Source organism: Chenopodium quinoa, unplaced genomic scaffold, assembly GCF_001683475.1.
Source record: "Chenopodium quinoa cultivar QQ74 unplaced genomic scaffold, ASM168347v1, whole genome shotgun sequence".
NCBI classification, from domain to species: domain Eukaryota; kingdom Viridiplantae; phylum Streptophyta; class Magnoliopsida; order Caryophyllales; family Amaranthaceae; genus Chenopodium; species Chenopodium quinoa.
In genome coordinates this window covers 1,502,458-1,521,752 of record NW_018743616.1, presented here as the reverse complement: position 1 = coordinate 1,521,752, position 19,295 = coordinate 1,502,458, and the positions used below count along the sequence as shown (strand labels likewise).

At 35.9% G+C, this 19,295-nt stretch overlaps 3 protein-coding genes across 3 annotated transcripts; 1 reads left to right on the top strand and 2 right to left on the bottom strand.

Annotated features, from left to right (window-relative positions):
* The first annotated feature begins 58 nt into the window (after positions 1–58).
* Positions 59–3,807, top strand: LOC110683004 (mechanosensitive ion channel protein 10-like). Its single transcript, XM_021859340.1, has 6 exons — positions 59–162; positions 477–1,893; positions 2,009–2,132; positions 2,264–2,557; positions 2,645–2,847; positions 3,010–3,807. Exons 2-6 carry the CDS (start codon positions 692–694, stop codon positions 3,272–3,274), a joined length of 2,088 nt encoding a protein of 695 aa, XP_021715032.1. The 5' UTR covers positions 59–162; positions 477–691; the 3' UTR covers positions 3,275–3,807.
* Positions 3,808–4,232: 425 nt separating this feature from the next.
* Positions 4,233–7,960, bottom strand: LOC110683002 (replication protein A 70 kDa DNA-binding subunit A-like). Its single transcript, XM_021859338.1, has 2 exons — positions 7,390–7,960; positions 4,233–6,162 (listed from the first exon to the last, which is right to left on the bottom strand). The coding sequence occupies exons 1-2, from the start codon at positions 7,647–7,649 to the stop codon at positions 4,551–4,553; spliced, it is 1,872 nt and encodes a 623-aa protein (XP_021715030.1). The 5' UTR covers positions 7,650–7,960; the 3' UTR covers positions 4,233–4,550.
* A 6,999-nt stretch (positions 7,961–14,959) lies between these two features.
* On the bottom strand, positions 14,960–17,993 carry LOC110683001 (40S ribosomal protein S3-3-like). The gene is made up of 5 exons (XM_021859337.1): positions 17,704–17,993; positions 17,413–17,584; positions 15,765–15,819; positions 15,545–15,676; positions 14,960–15,444 (listed from the first exon to the last, which is right to left on the bottom strand). Exons 1-5 carry the CDS (start codon positions 17,879–17,881, stop codon positions 15,250–15,252), a joined length of 732 nt encoding a protein of 243 aa, XP_021715029.1. The 5' UTR covers positions 17,882–17,993; the 3' UTR covers positions 14,960–15,249.
* Between the last annotated feature and the right edge of the window lie 1,302 nt (positions 17,994–19,295).

Here is a 19,295-nt window from a genome sequence, read left to right as displayed (position 1 = left end):
TGACTTCTTTAGTCAATGCAGATAGTTAGTTGCTTTACCAAAGTTGTACTTTAACTTGCAATCCAATCCCATAAAATGTTTGTTTGGGAGTACGGAATGCAACTGCAAATCGAGGATTTCGAGGTCTGACATCTATCTGTCTGCTAATCAACTAGCTAAAAGGTAATTTCTGTCTTTTGTGCTTAATATTTTCTGTAAAATCTATGTATTAGATGTCTGTGGAATATTGCATGATAGAAATTTATCTTGTTCCTTAGAGCTTTTTTGGGTTTGTGTTAGAGATATCATCTCATTTTGGTTGATGAGTAGGAGTAAGGTTGTGTACATCTTAAACTTATGATATAAAACCAACCAAAGTTATACAGCTTATACTCCGTAATAGATTATAGATAATTACTATTATAGTAAATTGAGTTTCTGTAAAGTGTCCTCGTGTTCCCTCAAAAAAAAAAAAAAAAGTGTCCGTGTTTTTGTAGGGATAAGGCTGTGTACATCTAATCCTGCTTCTCGTGGAATCTTCTCCAAATTGTTGCTGTTGGTGCTTGTGATGATTGAGTTCTTATGAAAGCATCCCCTGCCGATGTTGTAGGCTTGTCGTATCCGTTCTTGCTAAGAAAGTAGTATCCGACAAAGTAAAGGGAAGTGACTGGCAGAGTTGCCAAAGCAGGGGAATTATCCCTCAAATACTGAAATGTATCCTGAAGTTACAATAGTAAATCCCATGTTTGAACCTGTACTTCCAAATGAACGTACCAGAAGACGTGCTGCTTTAGCAAGGTCAGCTTACGCAAATTCTAAATCAAGGTTTTTTGAGCCACCATATCCTGGTGATGAAGCTTTGGCTAATCAAAGCACTTATATGGTGGGTTCAAACAAACCTTATACAAATCCGGCTCAGGTTTATCCTAGAGTTAGTATGGCTATTCCAAATGCTACTCCGGGTTTCCAAAGCTCACCATTAAATGCCCATGGAAAAGATGAAGAAACTAATGAGGTTGTTTACAAATCCATTGACAAGCAAGGGAATCACCAATTTCGTAGGAGGTTGAAAATTTTCGTTTTCGTGGAGTTGGTTGTATTTCTTTGCTTGATGTGTTTGCTGATTGCTAGTTTAATAGACTACAATTTGCAAAATACCACAATATGGAGTTTAGAGCTTTGGAAGTGGTGTGTTCTCTTTACAATGATGTTTAGTGGTCGATTGATAGCGAAATATTTCATCAATGTGATTGTTTACTTGGTGGAACGAAAACTTCTTTTCAAGAAGAAAATTCCCTATTATGCCAATGGATTGAAGAGAGGTGTACGAGTTTTTTTTTGGCTGAGCTCAGTTCTTCTCGCGTGGATTTTGTTGTTCATTCATGGGAGCAACAGGTCAAGAGAAGCCACCATAGTATTACATTATATTACAAAAGCTATAGCCGGGTGTTTATTTGGGGCAGTAATATGGCTAGTGAAGACTACATTAATCAAGACTTTAGCTTTATCTTTCCATGTCAAGAGGTTCTTTGATCGAATTCAAAAATCAATATTTCATCAATATGTGCTTCAAATGCTTTCTGGTCCTCCAATCATGGAGAAGGCAGCAAGAGTAGCCATATCGAGAAATTTAAGTCAGCTGAGTTTAGAGCGAAGGACAAATAATAAAGGTATAAGAGAAGAGGTTATTAATGTGGAGAAGCTTCAACAACTAAACCAAGAAAACGTCTCTGCATGGACCATGAAAAGATTGATCAAACTCGTAAGGAGAACAAAGCTGTCTATTACTTCCTGTTTCCTTGACTCAGGTGAAGTTGATGGCATGGGTGAGCTAAGTAAAGAGATCAAGAGTGAATGGCGAGCAAAAGTTGCTGCTTCCAAAATCTTCAACAATGTTGCAAAACCTGGTTTTGAGTAAGATTTTTCACTTTATGGCAGTATTCCTAGGTCTTTGAGTATAATCATATAGTACCTTAGTAAAGTCACTCTAAATATTTACTGTAAATGTTTTATCATTTTGTGTAACTAGTTATATTGAAGAGGAAGATCTCTTGCGTTTCATAAAAATCGGTGAATTAAACCAAGTACTTCCTTTGTTTGATGGATATATTGAAACTGGTAAGATCAAGGAGTCGGCCTTAGAGAAATGGGTGGTAAGCCTTTGAATTTGAGAGCATTTGGTTAATATTGTCCTTTTGTCCAACAAAAAGTCTAATATACGAAGCTTTAAAGGTTTTGATTAAGTAGTGTTGACATAATCTTACATAGTATTTTTTGGTTGCAGGTTACTGCTTACATGGAGCGCAAATCACTTGCTCATTCATTAGATGATACTAAAACAGCTGTGGATGAATTGAATATTTTAGCTTCAAGCGTGGTGTTAATTGTTATAGCTATTGTGTGGACTCTTGTGATGGGATTTTTGACCACCAAAATACTTGTGTTTGTTACAAGTCAGCTCTTGCTCGCGACATTTATATTTGGCAATGCCTTCAAGACTGTGTTTGAGGCAATCATATTTGTATTTGTAATGCATCCATTTGATGTAGGTGACCGTTGTGTGATTGATGGTGTTCAGGTAACATAGAAATGCATAATATTTTATCATGTTACATTCTGGAGCTAGATTTCTTCCATTTGTTAATCAGTTGATATTTTCTGACAGATGGTTGTTGAAGAGATGAACATTTTGAACACAATCTTCTTGAGATATGATAATGAAAAAATATCCTATCCAAATACTGTTTTAGCAACCAAACCAATCAGCAATTTCTATCGGAGCCCAGATATGAATGACTCAGTGGAGTTTGCAATTAACTTCTCCACTACAGTCGAGGCCATTGCTGCTCTGAAGGATAGAATTAAGTCGTAAGTTGTCAGAATTTTTTGCCCAGGACAGATACACACTCACAGTACACTAAAGCCATGTTGCATCTATATGTAACATTTTCTGTATTTTGTTCTTCTTTCCGCTTGTGTCTTTACTTTTGAGATGAGTGCTCATTTCAGCATACTTTCTTGGTTGATCAGGTATATAGAAAGTAAACCACAGCACTGGAGACCATGTCATAGTGTGCAGTTGATCGACATTGTGGACATGAACAAGATTAAGATGGCTCTTTATGTAACCCACACTATTAACTTCCAGAACATTGCAGAGAAAAACAGCAGAGCTTCTGATCTCGTTCTGGAATTGAAAAAAACATTTGAGGAATTAGGAATTACATATCAACTTCTGCCTCAGGATGTTCGTGTAACATATGTTGGGTCGCCTGCATCTGCTTCCAATGCCTAGATGGCTAAATCTGATCACACAAGTTTAATGGTTTTCTTGCATTCTACAGTGCCCTCATTCTGCTGGTGATTCTACAGGCTCTGCACTGTAACTTGGAACTATGCATGCGGATTCTCCATCGTTTCCTATGGTGGACTGATTGGTTTTTTCTTGCAGATTTTCTCACAGGTTTAACGGTGCACAAGCAAGTGTGATTTTCTGTACTAAAGGGTTAAATATGATTGTTTGAAGCTTCCTTGTCACTCAAGAATAAGTGTAAAAATTTGTGCTGCAAATAGTGCAAATGTAATACAAAATATTTGTGGCGTGTTTATGTAGACGCTGAGTATTTTCAAATCCAATTTCGTGGTGAGCTTTTAGCCTCTATGTATTTTCTGCATTTCCTCCTCAGTTTACTATGCTTGAGACAGCTTGATTAGCTTTGAAGTCCAGACCGAGCTTATAATGGCTCAGCTCCTTGGTTTGTATTTCGTAGTTCGTATTATTGCTTGAGATTTACTTAACAGATTTTAAAGTTTAAAAGGAAATTTGACCATCTGTTATTATGACAAAATTTCCTGAAATTATCTATGTATTTATGAAGAAAGAATTACTATGTCAAGCCAAGCTTTGGCCACAGCAAGAGAGCACAGTCCGAACACGGTGAATCTTGATTTAATTGCTAAGCTTAGACTGGTCATGCATGCGAATAATCCAAGGATATCATGTCGTAGAAAAAGAAGGGGGGGGGGGGTTTAGATCAGGAATACATATAAAGTTTGTAATATATATGCCCAATAGAAATACTACTTGGTACAGATAGCGAAAACATATCATATCAACAGACTAACACAAACAAATCATATCTGCAATTAAGCTAAATAGAAAATTTCTGTCAACAGACTTAACACAAACAAATCATATCAGCAAGGAAAGCAACATTAAGCTAAATAGAAATTTTCTGTCTGCAGTGAATCAGTTAAAAATCACGATGATCCAATTCATTTTTGCTTTGATAAATGAGTAAAGAGCGTACAAGGGGAAAAAAGATGTACCAAACAACATCTACAAGCATACATATAAATGTCTGTAGCCATATTCTCACTATATCCACAATTAACCCTCACAAATTTGAATAGATCTTATCTATGAGTATTACACTAGTGCAACTGTTTCTTACAACTAGATGCTGGCAAGTTTTAATCCGCTTATATAACATCTACAAAATACCTAACAGAATCGAATATGTAGTAGCAAATTGTCTCACTTTTCACTAGTTAAATTCAGAACTTGATGTTCATCGTTTGCGGTGCTTCATGATCATATCAATCAAAAACCTGCTTTCAGCTGCAAAGTCCACTCTATCAGCTCTAATTACAGCTGTTTTTACTCTCTGCTCTTCACCATAAGTTTCCTCTTTTACCTTAAGCTTGAAAAGGAATGGAACAAAGATCTTACTGCGAATAGCCTCAGCAAACCTTTCATCCTGCTCTTCAGATTTTAAAGTGTACAGCTCTTTAGCAGAGCAGCCTAAGATTTCTTCCCCGGCTTCTTGAAAAGCAGTTACCCAGGTCACTCCTGAATGATCCTGTATTTGTGCTTGTAGCAAATAGCGATAATCACACTCCTCAAATTCTTGATTGCATCGATCACATACCCATCTTGTGTTTCCCGACTTTGTGACTTTCTTACTGCACTGTCTATCACCAATCATCAATGGACAGGCTGTGTAACAAAAGGTATCTGTTTTTATAAATGATAATGTTGCCTTAACTGTAACCCAGTCCGGCTTTTCTGACCTTCCAAGACCTTCATCCTTGATCTGTAAAATGGTTTTGCGAACCTCATTCTTTCCTCCAAGAGGCATAACATCTCTAGAGATAGACTGGGCAGCACAATCCTTTCCCCCTCGACGAAACCACTCATTCAAACTGTGAGCTTCAGGAATGTCAGGGTTAATAAAAAGCTGGGTTGAAGAAATTGTACCAACAGATTTTCCGCTGAAGTCATTGACCTTTGCAGCCTTCACAGCCAAGACGGGAAAGTACCCAGAATCAACCAATTCTTGCAGGTCCTGACCTTCTCGGTTGCAGAAGTCTCCCCATAGGGTTAGCTCAACGCTTCTGCCTGACATGTCTTTCAAATTTAAGTTTCTTCTCTGTGTTTCCATCCCATTCTTCCTCATAATGGGGACTGAAGGATTAACTGATATTACAACACCAATAATGTCTAAAATGGAATTGTTTTCTGCACCCTCAATTTCACTAATAGGTCGGAAGTTAAACTGTTGTTTGGGTATGGAAACATCTTCATCTGGGCAAAGATCAACAGTAGAAGTTGCTTCCAGAAAAATCTCCCACTCATTCTTCAGATGATTGAAGTTCTTTTGTACAGGTTTTAAGGTACCCTTTGAGATCATATAAACCTTCCCAACCTCAATAACATCATAAAAGCGGTCAACAACTGCATTAAAGCATGTAACACGAATCTCACCGCCATCTGAATCAAGGAGATCAAAGGAAAACACCTTCCCATCACCTTTAGCATTGTTATAACGACGAAGATCTCCTTTAGCTGTGACTCTTGCTTTAATAGCCCAACGCCCCTGATAAGGATTTAATGCAGCAATTGGTAGTATACGTGCTGGTGCCTCATTCTTCACAACAGGGCCATGATTTTTATAATTAGGGGGTGGCTGGTATGCAGGCTGAATAGTCGGTCTGAAATTTTGCGCATTGTTACTGTTACCAACTGCGGCCACTTTTGTATTGCTTCCTCCGATAGGATTAATAACATTACTATTAGGCAATGCATTTCCAACAGAAAAATCAGATCCAGAGGGCATCAGTGGGTTCCCTATTATATCACAATCAGGTATAATAGTTTCCATGTTCAGGACGACAATAATCCTGCAGAAATTATGGCCAAATAAGTTCTCACACAACATGAAGCATGCACAAGTATTTTCAATCACAGTGAATTAAATTGTCAAGGATGCCAGTAAAGTGTTAAATTTCAATCACTACTCATGTTCTTCTGATAAAATCGCTACATAAGCCAACAGCAATGAAAAAAATGCCACTTTTTATTTAGATCTGCTTAAAAGTATCAGAAATATCAGACAACATGAAGCATGCACAAGTATTGTAAAATTAAATTGTCAAGGATGCCAGTTAAGTGTTCAAACTTCAATCACTCATGTTCTTCTGATAAAATCTCTACATAAGCCAAAAGCAATGAAAAGAATGCCACCAATTTCGTTAGGTCTGCTTAAAAGTATCAGAAATTTCATGCAATATTAACAGGATGTGTGAATTACTAAAATTACTCTGATTCAACTATATACACAAGCTCAAGCCATAGAACTCCATAACTGCTTAATGAAATGCCCAAGGATACTTACAAAGCTTATGTATTTCCTTAACTTTCAATTCCAAAACCTGAACTGACATTCTCTATGAGATTACAGAGGAATAATTACCAACAAAATGTCTCCTACAAGTTGCAAAACGTCACATCATCAACATAACTTATTGACCTGTGTTATTCTCCTCCGCAAGCATTTTGCACACCAATGTCAAGACATCAAGATTACACGATGATTATAGGAATCAATTGCATATACAAAAGGCAGAAACACACTCCTCTCTCAATTTCTCTCGTTCTTTAAAGAGAGAAAGTCACCAATCAAAACAAATTTTCATCTTATAGGTCAACCACAGATCCAACTCAATGTCAACAATGTATCACAAACAACACCTTCACACCTTAGTACATCGTAGCTCATTACCTCTCCATATAGACAAACAGTTACTCCACTCTTCTCCAACAATCCGGTCCGAACAATAATCACCTATTAGAATTTTCTGCTGAAAATTCCATAAGTTGACATAACAAAACACAAATTCCAGAACTATACTTCTTCGCATGCTATTAGATACCTCAATGCTAACCAAAAACAACGACTCAAACGCCATTTTCAGTTCTATCAAACCAAAATAACATCAAATTATGCATAATCACATCATTTTCAAACAGAATTTCTCCTCCTCTTTCCAAATTAAACAAAATTACTACTAACAACAATTGAAATATAACGCCATCAAAATTTGTGAGAGAATTAATCAAAAACATACTTGCGATTTTGAACGGCGCTACAAATATATTCAATCAATTGAATGACGGAACCTTTACGAACTTCACCAGACTTAACACGGCCGTTGAGCTGAGTCGCAATCATCGCCTGCTGAGTCGAAACGGTGTCGGATAAGAGAAAACGGTACCGTTCCTGATTAGAAGCAATGGGCTTGATGTCCAACACCTGAACCAGCGGTTTGGAGTTGATATCGCCATCCATTATAGCTGAAAGCGAATTCTTCGTCAGATTAATCGGCATTTTTTCGACGCTTTGATTTAATTTTATTTTTGCTAATGTTGTACAAATTTTCGGATGAAGAAAAAGAGGAATTGTTGGAGATGAAAGAGTATTTTCTGATAATTATGACGGTGATTTGAGATTTCTGGAAAAATTGGGTGAATTGAAGAAGGATGAACGTTAATGGTGGTTAGAGGTTAGGGTTTTGAAATGGCGGGTGAATGTTGAAAAATTGGAAAGAGAACCGACTAAGCATAGATTCTTGTATTGGAAGTGTTTAAATTAAGACGTAAGCACGTAACCCGTGAACTTGTGAAGGACTGTTCTACAAAATCCAATTTTAGTTTTGAGTAATATGAAATCAACAATTAAAACTTGTTTTCTTATTTATAGCGTGTTCCATCTCTTCATTTTACATTCTTAATGAACGTAAATTTATTTGAACCTAGGCTCTGTTTTGTTTCATGTAAAACATATTTAATGAAAAATTGGTTTTTAAGGAAAATATATTTTTAAGGAAAAACTCAATTTGTTTGATTGCATATAAATAAAGTTAAGAAAAATCTGATTTAGGAGTGGAAATTTGAAGATGAATGAGAGAAAAGTTAAAAGGAAGTTAAAGGAAGAGGGAGGAAAATGTGGCTTCCCTTGTTTTGTAAAGGAAAATGTTTTCCATCATTAAGGGTGCAATTTCCCACCATTGGGATAATTGTTTACCACCCTTCACAAACCAAACAAAGAAGTGTCGAAAAAATAATACTATTAATCAAATACAAATGACTGAAATCAATTGAAATTAGAAAAGGACGAGTTTATCTCTGTCCTTAGGATAATATTATCCCCCACTACAATTGGAATTAAGGAACTAATTCATCCCCGGGATCCATCCTAATCTCATTGAATGTAATTGTGTTTACTAGAAGTTTTTCAAAAGAAGAAGAAGAAAACAGAATTCTGATCAATTGAATGTAATATGCCTCTTTGGAACTTATATATAAATAATAGTTCCCTTAAGATAATTGTCAATTGATGATGATGATGATGATGATGATGATGATGATGATGATGATGATAATAATAATAATAATAATAATAATAATAATAATAATAATAATAATAATAATAATAATAATAATAATAATAATAATACTTCCTCCGTTCTAGTATTATTGCAACAACTCGACTTTTACACTATTCATCACGCTTGTTTGACCACATATTATGATTATACGTAAAGTAAAATATAGTCATGTGGGGTCTTGTTAGATTCGTCTCGTAAAATATATTTACAATATCAACTTTTTATAATTTTTACTCTTATATAATTATATATATTTAGCATATAAAATGTGCTTTGGCATACATAATTTCATCATTGTTGCAATATTTGTGGAACAGAGGAAGTAACAATTTATACAAACTTATCTTCTTCTCCCTGTGCAGTGGTACTGTCCACAAACAAACTTCACCATTGAAGACTATATTATAACAATCCCCTACTTATCTTCAATCAAACGGAATTGTGTATACATGAAAGTATCTTTCGATTTGAACTATCACTTAGTGTAAGTTCTTCAAGATCCTAACGAAATTTTATGGTAGTTTTAAAACTTTTAAGCCAAAATTTCATATGCTAGAATCGGAAAAACACACACACAAAACGTTTACAATACATTCATAACAAGGTAGCACTATTATGGCCATGTGCTCTACCTGGATTCAGAGACATTTACAAAAGTTTGACCCATACTTTTGTTAGAAGCTGCACCACCTCTTATGCCTATATAGGTGAAATTCTTTATTCACAAAAATTTCATTAAGAGTATTTCACTCACCCTTAAAACATACACTAGTATAATCTCAACACTAGTGTGACCTAGTGAGTTATAAACAACTTGTTATTACCACATTGAACATGTTAATCATGGGTATTCATAAAGAAAAGGTTGGGTTTTCATTGTTGCTGACTAATCAAACGGGTCTTAATCCCATTTCTCGGCTTGTTCCATAAACCATTTCCCTCGGAAGACCTTTGGTAAAAGGATCTGCCAAGTTGTTACAAGACCTTACATATGTTACAGCTATAATCTCGTCGGATACTAACTGTCTCACATATGGATGTCTTAAACTTATATGTCTAGATTTACCATCATAAATTTTATTATAAGTTGTAGACAAAGTTGCCTCACTATCACAATGCAAAAGAGATGGCCGGCAACGGTTGTGGCCACAACTTTATATCTAGCAACATATTTCTCAACAATTCTGCTTCTTTGCCTTCGGCACTTAAAGCTAAAAATTCAGCTTTCATAGTGGGATGTGTTATACATGTCTGTTTCTTTGAGGCCCAAGAAACAGCACCACCACCAAGCATAAAAATCCAACCACTTGTGGATTTATTATCTCCATCACTAGTTATCCAACTAGCATCTGTGTATCCCTCAAATACAGTAGGGAAATTGCTATAATGTAAAGCATAGTGTTTAGTTCTTTTCATATACCCAAAAACTCTTCTAATTGCTTCCCAATACTTTGTACTAGGATTACTAGTAAACCTTGCTAGTTTGCTAACCGCAAATGCAATGTCAGGCCTAGTACAATGAGTAGCATACATCAAACTACCTATTGCACTAGCATACTCTAGTTGAGCAACAGCTCTCCCATCATTCTTACTAATTTTACACGATTTATCATATGGAGTGTTAACTTCTTTGACCTTCAAATGCTCAAATTTCTTAAGTATCTTCTCAATATAATGTGATTGACTCAAAGAAAAACCCCCACTGTTTCTTTTAACTTTGATACCCAAAATAGTATCAACCTCATTTAAGTCCTTCATATTGAAACATGAACTCAAATAAGCCTTGGTTTCATTTATGTCTTTCATGTTTGTCCCAATGATTAACATATCATCAACATAAAGACATAAAATACACCATAATCCTTTGTAAACTTAGTATATATACATCTATCTGATGAATTATGAACAAATCCATTAGATAGAACAGTAGAGTCAAACTTTTCATGCCATTGTTTAGGAGCTTGCTTTAAACCATATAACAATTTAAGAAGCTTACACACCTTTTGCTCTTCACCAGGAAGTACAAAGCCCTCAGGTTGCTTCATGTACACTTCTTCATCTAAATCACCATTTAGAAAAGTAGTCTTTACATCCATTTGATGTACATGTAGATCATAGATGGAAGCTAAAGCCAACAATACTCTAATAGATGTAATTCTTGCAACTGGAGCATATGTATCAAAATAATCTATTCCCTCTCTTTGTCTATATCCTTTTCCTGCAAGTCTAGCTTTGAAAATCAGTACTGATCCATCATCTACATTATGTTTTACTCTAAAAATCCATTTACATCCAATTGCCTTGGAACCAGGAGGCAAATCCGACAAGACCCAAATCTTATTAGCCATTAAAGACTCCATCTCGTCATTCATTGCTTCTTTCCAAAAAGAAGAATTTCTAGAAGCCATAGCTTCTTGATATGTCTTTGGATCATCTTCAGTTTCAACATTAAAGATTATAGGAATTTTATTAGTAACACTTTCTCTATTTCCTTCAACAAGAAAGGAAATTGCTTGAGAATTAATAAAATTTGGACCAAAGTTCTTTTCCTTTCTAGCTCTTACACTTCTTCTTGGTTCAGTAGTTGTATAAGGACTTGTCCTTACATTGCTAGAAGAAGGATTAGAATCTGATACTATTCGTGGTTCTCAATAATGACTCATTGATAACATTGGAATCACTTCGAAAATTATTTTCAAAAAATTCTACGTCTCGTGATTCCACAATAACATTTGAGTCTAAATCCAAAAGTCTAGCCTTTGAATTTTCTGCATATCCCACGAAAACACTTTTCAAAGCTTGTACTCCTAACTTAGTCTTCTTAGGGTCTGGCACCTTGTAAAAGGCTAAACAACCCCAAACTCAAAAATAACTAATGTTAGGTTTTCTTCCTCTCCAAATTTCATATGGAGATATTTTTCACTTCTTTGAGGGAACTCTATTATGTACATGACAAGTGATAACTTGTTATTTGGCATGATTTTAGGGTACTTTTGAACCTTGTTTTTGTTATTAATCGACATCAAAGTTCATTTTTTATCCTATTTTTATGCAAATTTTGTACCATCTATGCTTCACCGGTTGTTTGTGTTTTTGATGTAATGTAGCTATTTTTAGCACTATGGACGTGATCAAGCATCAGTGAGCAAGGATAAGGGCAAGCTTGGTTGATAGAGCCATGGAGGAAGAAGGAGGAATGCCTTAAAGGGAAATGAAAAGCTTTTGGAGAACCTTGAAAGATCGTTTGCGTAAGCGTCAACTTCAACCAACCATAACTTTTGATCTTCTCAACCTTTTGAAGCGATTCAAATTGTAGATTAAAGCTCGTCTCAAGAGCTTTCCAACGACTGGTCACAAGTCCATTTCCGACAAGAAACGTAGAATTTACAGCTTCCCAAAGTTAAGCTGTCTAGGCAGGGCATTCTGCACGGACGTGCAATCTTGCGCGTCCGTGCAAGTCTGCACGTCCATGACAAAAGCTGCACGTCCGTGCAGACCTTGGCAGAAGCTTTTGCCTCCATTTTGGCCCTCCTGCACGTCCGTGCCAAACTTGGCACGGCCGTGCTGAGCCTTGCACGCCCGTGCCAAATCTGGCACGTCCGTGCAGACCTGCAGTTGAGCTCCTTCCTCGTTTTCTCCGTCCTTTTTATTTGGGGGTCATATAAATACCCCTTTAGAGCTCATTTGTACGGGAGGCAACGTTTTTAGAGCTTTTTCTTAGTTTTGTAAGCATAGAACATTAAATTCTCAAATCATTAGTTAGTTCTTAATTATTAGCTTGGAATTATTCAAATTCAATCATTGTAGAAGACAAAGTCCACCATTGTTGCTCACTTTGAAGCTTCATAGTAACCATTTCTTACTCATCTTTTCTACTTCTCTTTACTTTGTTGTTAATTATTTGCATGTTTAGATTGTTAATTAGTTTAATCCTTAGTTTGAACTTGTTCATGAAGTGCTTGAAATCTTTAATTGCTCTAATCTCCATGGATTGTGAGTAGTCTAATTTCTAAGGTTTGGGTAAAACCCTCAATGTAGTTACTAGTTACTTGTTGCATGTAATAATTTGGTAATTATTGGGTGTTAATTAGTTGAGCTTAAGTGGTTTAATTGCTTAGTTCTTGTATATGGCCATTGCTAGAACTATTTATCCAAGCTTCCTCAACGAAGGATCGAGAGATGAACTTGAGTTAGCTCCCTTATGCTTGATTGACCCGAAATGCCATGAGAATAGGAATTACCGGTCAAGGGAATGTTTATGTCATCGTGATTATGCTTTAACACTTGTTTTATGCTTTGTAACCACGAGAGTAAGTTGTATTCATGATTCAAGTAATCCCTCTAGCTTGATAGAGTAGTTGGGTGCCTTAGATGACTTCCCCTAATTTATCCCATTAATTTACCTTGATTGTTGCATGCTAAATGTGATTTGTGATGAAGTTGAGTGGTATAACCCGAGCCCTAGATTCCTTTTAATATTGTTAATCTCCTCTTAGCTTTAGTTGAATTGAATTAGAAGAAGTTACTGAAAACCAACCCGATTTAGACTTCATTTAGCTTATTTAAATGATAGTACTCGGTGGTTGATTCAACGCCTCTTTTGGGTTCGACCCTTTCTTACCCTTACTATTGTTAGTGAGACCAATATAGGAATTATTATCTTTGGTAGGCTCGACGACGGCCTATCTCACTAATGTTGCTTGTAATTTTAAAATGACGCCATAATTTCATCCACAACTCCTTTACAGCTGCTCTCTTCTTAGGCGGGATCTCACAAGCTTTTTCCCGCTAAACTCTCCCGCTCAACTCTCTTTCTTTCTTTTTTTACAACGCTGACGTGTCGCCATATCATTGGATGTCTATGTGGGGCTACACATACACTAAGTCTATGTGTATCACCTCCTAATTTTAGAACTCTATTATGAGCTGAAACTTGAATACTCTATTGAGTCTATTCATATGCATAAACTAAGAATGATAATAGCATCTGCAGACGGCAGTGGTAAGAGCATATGCACCTCTGCAGTGCTTTGGGATTATCAGCCAACGTTTGTAGCTAGAAGGTGAACGAGTTGCTCCATACAGTAATGTAGTTTTACATGAATCCACGATTGTAGCAAGGACGAGAACGAGTTGCTACACACAGCAATGTAGTTTACATATATCAAAGATCCACAATGGCAAGTTTGAGGCACATTTGCGTGGGAAGATGTTGGCTCTAGTTTAATAGATATTGTAGATTTGTAGCTTATCAATTACCCATGTAGGAGATTGTTGTTTGAAGGGTTGGCCTTGTAGCTTTAGATGTTTGAGTTGCCAAACTAAGCTACATCTCCTTTGTGGTCTTGTGGATCTAAATCTTTAAAACCAATCACTAGCCGTGTTCAATAAATTATGCAAACAATCCTCACCCTCTTGATTGCTCACTCCATGTCGTCATATTATATATTTAATCCGTTTTATTATGGAGAAGATATGCGGCCATCAAGCGTAGCAGAATCGTAGAGCTCATGTCGAACTCAACAACCATAAGGCATAAGGCAGTCATAAGCCCATTTTAGATGATTCTACTTCACTTATTACAACCCAAGGCGCAGCAACTATGAGCGTCCCTCGCCTCAATGTCTTGTCACCAGGCAAATAGCAATATGAAGTACTATGCAAGGAGCAGACAGAGTTATCTTTTGGTACAAATTGCCCTTATAATCAACCCTAATCAAAAGTTTTTTATTCAAATATACAACTAGCTTTGAGTTGTAAGACATCCCAAAAAAATGTTGGATGGAGAAGATTCCAAAGACAGCCACCCCACCCCAAAGATGAAAGTATGAAACTGATGATAATTGTTCATGCATGTGACCACAACTCATAAAATTGATGCAGCCAAATTTAGTTCAACACAGGATGATATAATACGAGTAACTTGATTCCTAACAAAATTCAATCAATTTTGTTAAGGCATTCTTAAACCATCTAGTATAATTTCATAGCAAATTCACACCATGAAATACAAGTTTCAAAATCTACGTACATATTCACAACCTGAAAGATCAATCTGAATTCACTCTCTCAAATTGTAGATATATACTAAACTTTAAGGTATGCTGAAGGAACCAAGGCCAACACATATCATTCCATTCAGGGGTTTTGCAGCAGAACATCAAGCAATGAGCTAGGAAGTAACAAGATCAAATAGAAGAGAATCAATACTACCCTCAGATCACCAAGTATTTAAAAAATACCCAAGAGGTAACACAAAAGTGAAGGTACAATAACACCTATAAGGCTATAGCCGAAACAATAATAACAATAAATGCAACATATTCCAAGAAATTTGGTTTACTTTAAATCAAAATATGTCAAAATACTTACGGTCAAGCTCATAGAACTACAAAACTTTTCAATAGCACATAACAAAGACATTGCAGAAACACCACTGGCGACTCAAACAAGTCATCATATTGTATGAATTCTGGTAACTCAGTAACATACCAGCCCAAAAAAAAAAGAGAAAGAGTCTGTAAACTAGCCTAGTGAAGCTTATGCAACGGCAACAGGTACTGGACCACTGGAATCTACAAGATCAACTTCTGGCACCAAAACTGGAACCCTAGCGTAGACCTCATCTTCCTTTGGCGGGAGGATAACAACAACATCAGGGATTGGCTTTTGAGGTCCAATCTTTCCCTTGGGATCCCAGTCAAGCATAATCTTAACCTTGATTCCAAGCACTCCCTGTATTAAGACAATAAATAACCAAATTAGACACCAACAAAGACACCCCAAATATGAAAGATATTCCACACAAAATTCATATCTTGCCCACGAAGATTACCTGTCTAAGGAGCACGTGTCGGATAGCTGAGTCAATGTACTCAACAACTGGTTGACCTGAGGAAATCATATATCCATCCTTGAACTTCATGGACTTAGCACGTTGTGCCCTCAATTTACCACTAACAATGACCTGTTCAAAAAGCAAAAGGTAAATTTAAAGGAACAGTCATTGCAAACTATATAGGGTAAAAGGTAAAACAAGGAGATTATCAACCAACCTCACAACCCTTGGCACCACTTTCCATAACAAACCTCAAAACACCATAACAGGCCCTGAAAGAAACAAGCATACACCCACCAGAAAAATTAGAATTAGGAAAGAAAAAAAAAAAAAAAAAAAAAAAAAAAAAAAAAAAAAAAAGAGCAACCAGAAACTGTTGCATATTAATTGAGAGAATTACTCATATGGTGAAGTTTTGTTTCATAGAGGGAATAACTAAATAAATGCAAGCACCAAAAATTAAACTGCATCAGATGGTTGCACGCAAATTTGTTTTACAGATATTATCAATCAAGCACAACACCACCACTTCCAAAGAATAAATCTAAAATAAAAAAAATAAAATAAAACATGAACAAAACCCAGAAAATAACGACCATATCTTGTGCCCTCACTAACAGTACTACATGAAAACTAACATATCTCAGTAGGAGAATGAAAGAGAGGAACTTCAATATAGTCAACTTCCGACACAAGATTGGTACAGAAAGACAAATTAGCTTTGTAGATGACATTAGATGAAAACATCTGTCGTTTCCACATTCAAACAATTAACAAACATGAAAGTTAAACATATTCAATATGCACATAGCCAAAAGCTTATAAGCACATAGCCCTGTACAGATTACTGGCAACAAGATAAACAAGCAATAACAACAAGTCTGTCACAAAATTGAAATATGAATACTGAGCCAAAACATCGTTCTTCAAAGATACTTTCTATCGATCCCTGTCCTACTATTGATTTCCGTCCTTTGTTTTTCCTTCCTTTAGTGAAGGGTATAAACACTAATTATACTAAATGATCTCTATGCAGACATTAGAAATCTATCTATCTTAACAACAAATCAATAATATAAAACAAAAAATAGCTCACAACGATGGAATAAAAAATTATTCATACAAATTAAAGTATAAAACCAGGGTGATTAAGGGCTTAATAGATGTGCCCTCTAGCAGGTTTGACGTGAATAATCAAATTATCTCACGAAAATAATAGCATTGAGGATGGTTTTAATCTAGTCACCTTCCGACACAGAATAGGTACGGAAGGACCAATCTGCTTTATGGATGACAGCAACTGACGTTCAGCGAAAGACATTAAAAATGGACAAACAAGCTACAAGAACAAACACAGCATAACCAATGCACATATCACACAAAGTGTCTTACCATCCAAGAAAATCAGTTCATGTAAAAAATTAATGTCAGATGAACATCTAAAAACTGTGAATGCAGACAACCCGGACAAATTAAGCAGCAATATTGTCTTTCAACAAACAGAAACTCAACAAAAAGAAACCATCAGGATTACATAAATTCTGACAAAAACATTCATCGATACATATTTCAAGCAAATATGCTAATCAACCCAGTAACAAATAAATTCAATACAACAATTTGAAGTCAGGGAAAATTAAGATAAATCAAATTCCATTTCATGAGCACATTTTGCAGGATCTCAGCATATAACAAGTTTGATAATGAATTATTTCGCAAAATAACAATCAACCAATACATTATAAATCAACGTTCAACTGCATAACAAACGCTAAAGTTCATAGCTTTGGCATTTAGACGATAAATTTAACGAATCAAAATTAAAAAACAATGAAAAAAAAAAAGAGGTTTAAACATGTATATACCTTCTAACAGCAAGACCTCCAAGAAGCTTGTAACGAAGAGACTCGCACTGAGCAATAGCGCAAAGACCCCTGTTGTTAACCTTCTCAGCATACAATTCAACAGTGTTTTCTGGAAACTTAAACCTCTTTTGCACAATCGAGGTCAGCTCCCTAATCCTTCTTCCCTTCTCACCTAATCAAACCCAAACAATCAAACTCCCAAATCAAAATCGAAGAACCACTAAAAACTGAATCAAATGAAATCAAAAAAAAAAGGGGGGGGGGGGGGGGGGGGGGAGGGGGTGGATTTACCAAGAACATTTTGGGTACGAGTAGCCCTAATGATGATCTCAGTGCGCATAGGAGTAACCCTAACTTCAACACCAGAGTAACCATCTTCAGCAAGCTCACGAGTGAAAACTTCGTTGAGTTCAGCGTAGAAGACACCATCAGCGACGAACTTTCGCTTCTTGCTCATCTGGGTCGCCATGATTGCAGAGATCTCCGAGGAGAGAGAAAGAGAAAGAGTGAGAGGCGGATATGAAGAGGCTAACCCTAGAAATCTAAAACCCTAATTTTGGATGAAAGAGATGAAGTGAGGGGTATATTATGAGGTTGATGAAGAGAGAGAGTAAGTGGTTTTGGACTTTCTGAGGTTTTGGGTTTGGGTTTGAAGGAGATTGGGCTTTTTTTTTGTGTGTGTGTTTGAGGTTTTTATTTATATCTTTTGGGTTGACAATTATTAATGCATCTGTGTAAAAAATGTGACCCATTATAAATTTTTACAAGTTTGAAACTAATAAATCTATTTTTATCTGATCTTATCAATAGTAAAACCTTGTTTACCTCACCTTATTTTTGCTGAACTGAAATTATTTTTACGGAAATGAAATTATTTTTGCTGAATTTAAATTATTTTTATTGAAATGAATTAATTATACTGAACTAAAATTATTTTTACTGAAACTTTTTTTCTGAACTGATAAACTTATTTTTACTGAACTGATGAACTTATTCTTACTGAATATTATTTTTATAAGGTGAACTGAACAAAGCCTAACTAGGTTACGCTTAAGTAGCCAGGCTTGAGTAGGGTCAAGCTCTGCAAACTACTATATCCCCTCACTCCTCATGCCCAATGACAAGACACCTTGAGTTCAATATGAACCATGTGATTTGTTTGGGATTAAGTTATACTTCGATGGTCTTTCACTTAACACTATGTACTTTATTGTCCCTCCGTTTCATATAATGATCGCAACACTAAGTGTTGCACAAAGTTTTAGGGAAAAATGTTGATTGTTAAGGTTGGTGATGTCATGATGGTGGTGATGAGGGCGAGTTGGTTGTAATACCCTAGAAATTTCTTTCATTTAAAATACCTATTATGCCCTTTTAAAATACGAAATAGGAAAATCTAAGACATTACCGCCACCGTGAAAACGACTAAGGAAAATATCAAATACACACACAGTGGAAGACTATCTTTAAAACCATTCAAACACAAGTCAACTCAAAAAGTCAAACCAAACGAAAGTAAAGTCAAACAAAATCAAACAAAGTCAACCTACAACTTGGAACCATCGTAGGTCCTTAAAACCAAACAATACTGAAAACCTTTACGTTAGTCTCACAAGCATAATAAAATAAATAATATTCAAAGCAAATAAAACACATAATATTCCTATAAGAACTAAGCATAATTAGCTCTTCACTCATGCCCATCATGAATATGCTTCATCACCTGTAAAACTTCTCTCTACTCGTCCCCACTACTCGCCATTAGAAATGGGTTGTCGTAGGGCCAAGGTAAAGACAAGGCAAAACAAACATACAACACACAATCAGCAATGCTGAGTACATAAGCATAACAAAAACACACTAACATGCTTTCATCCTATCAA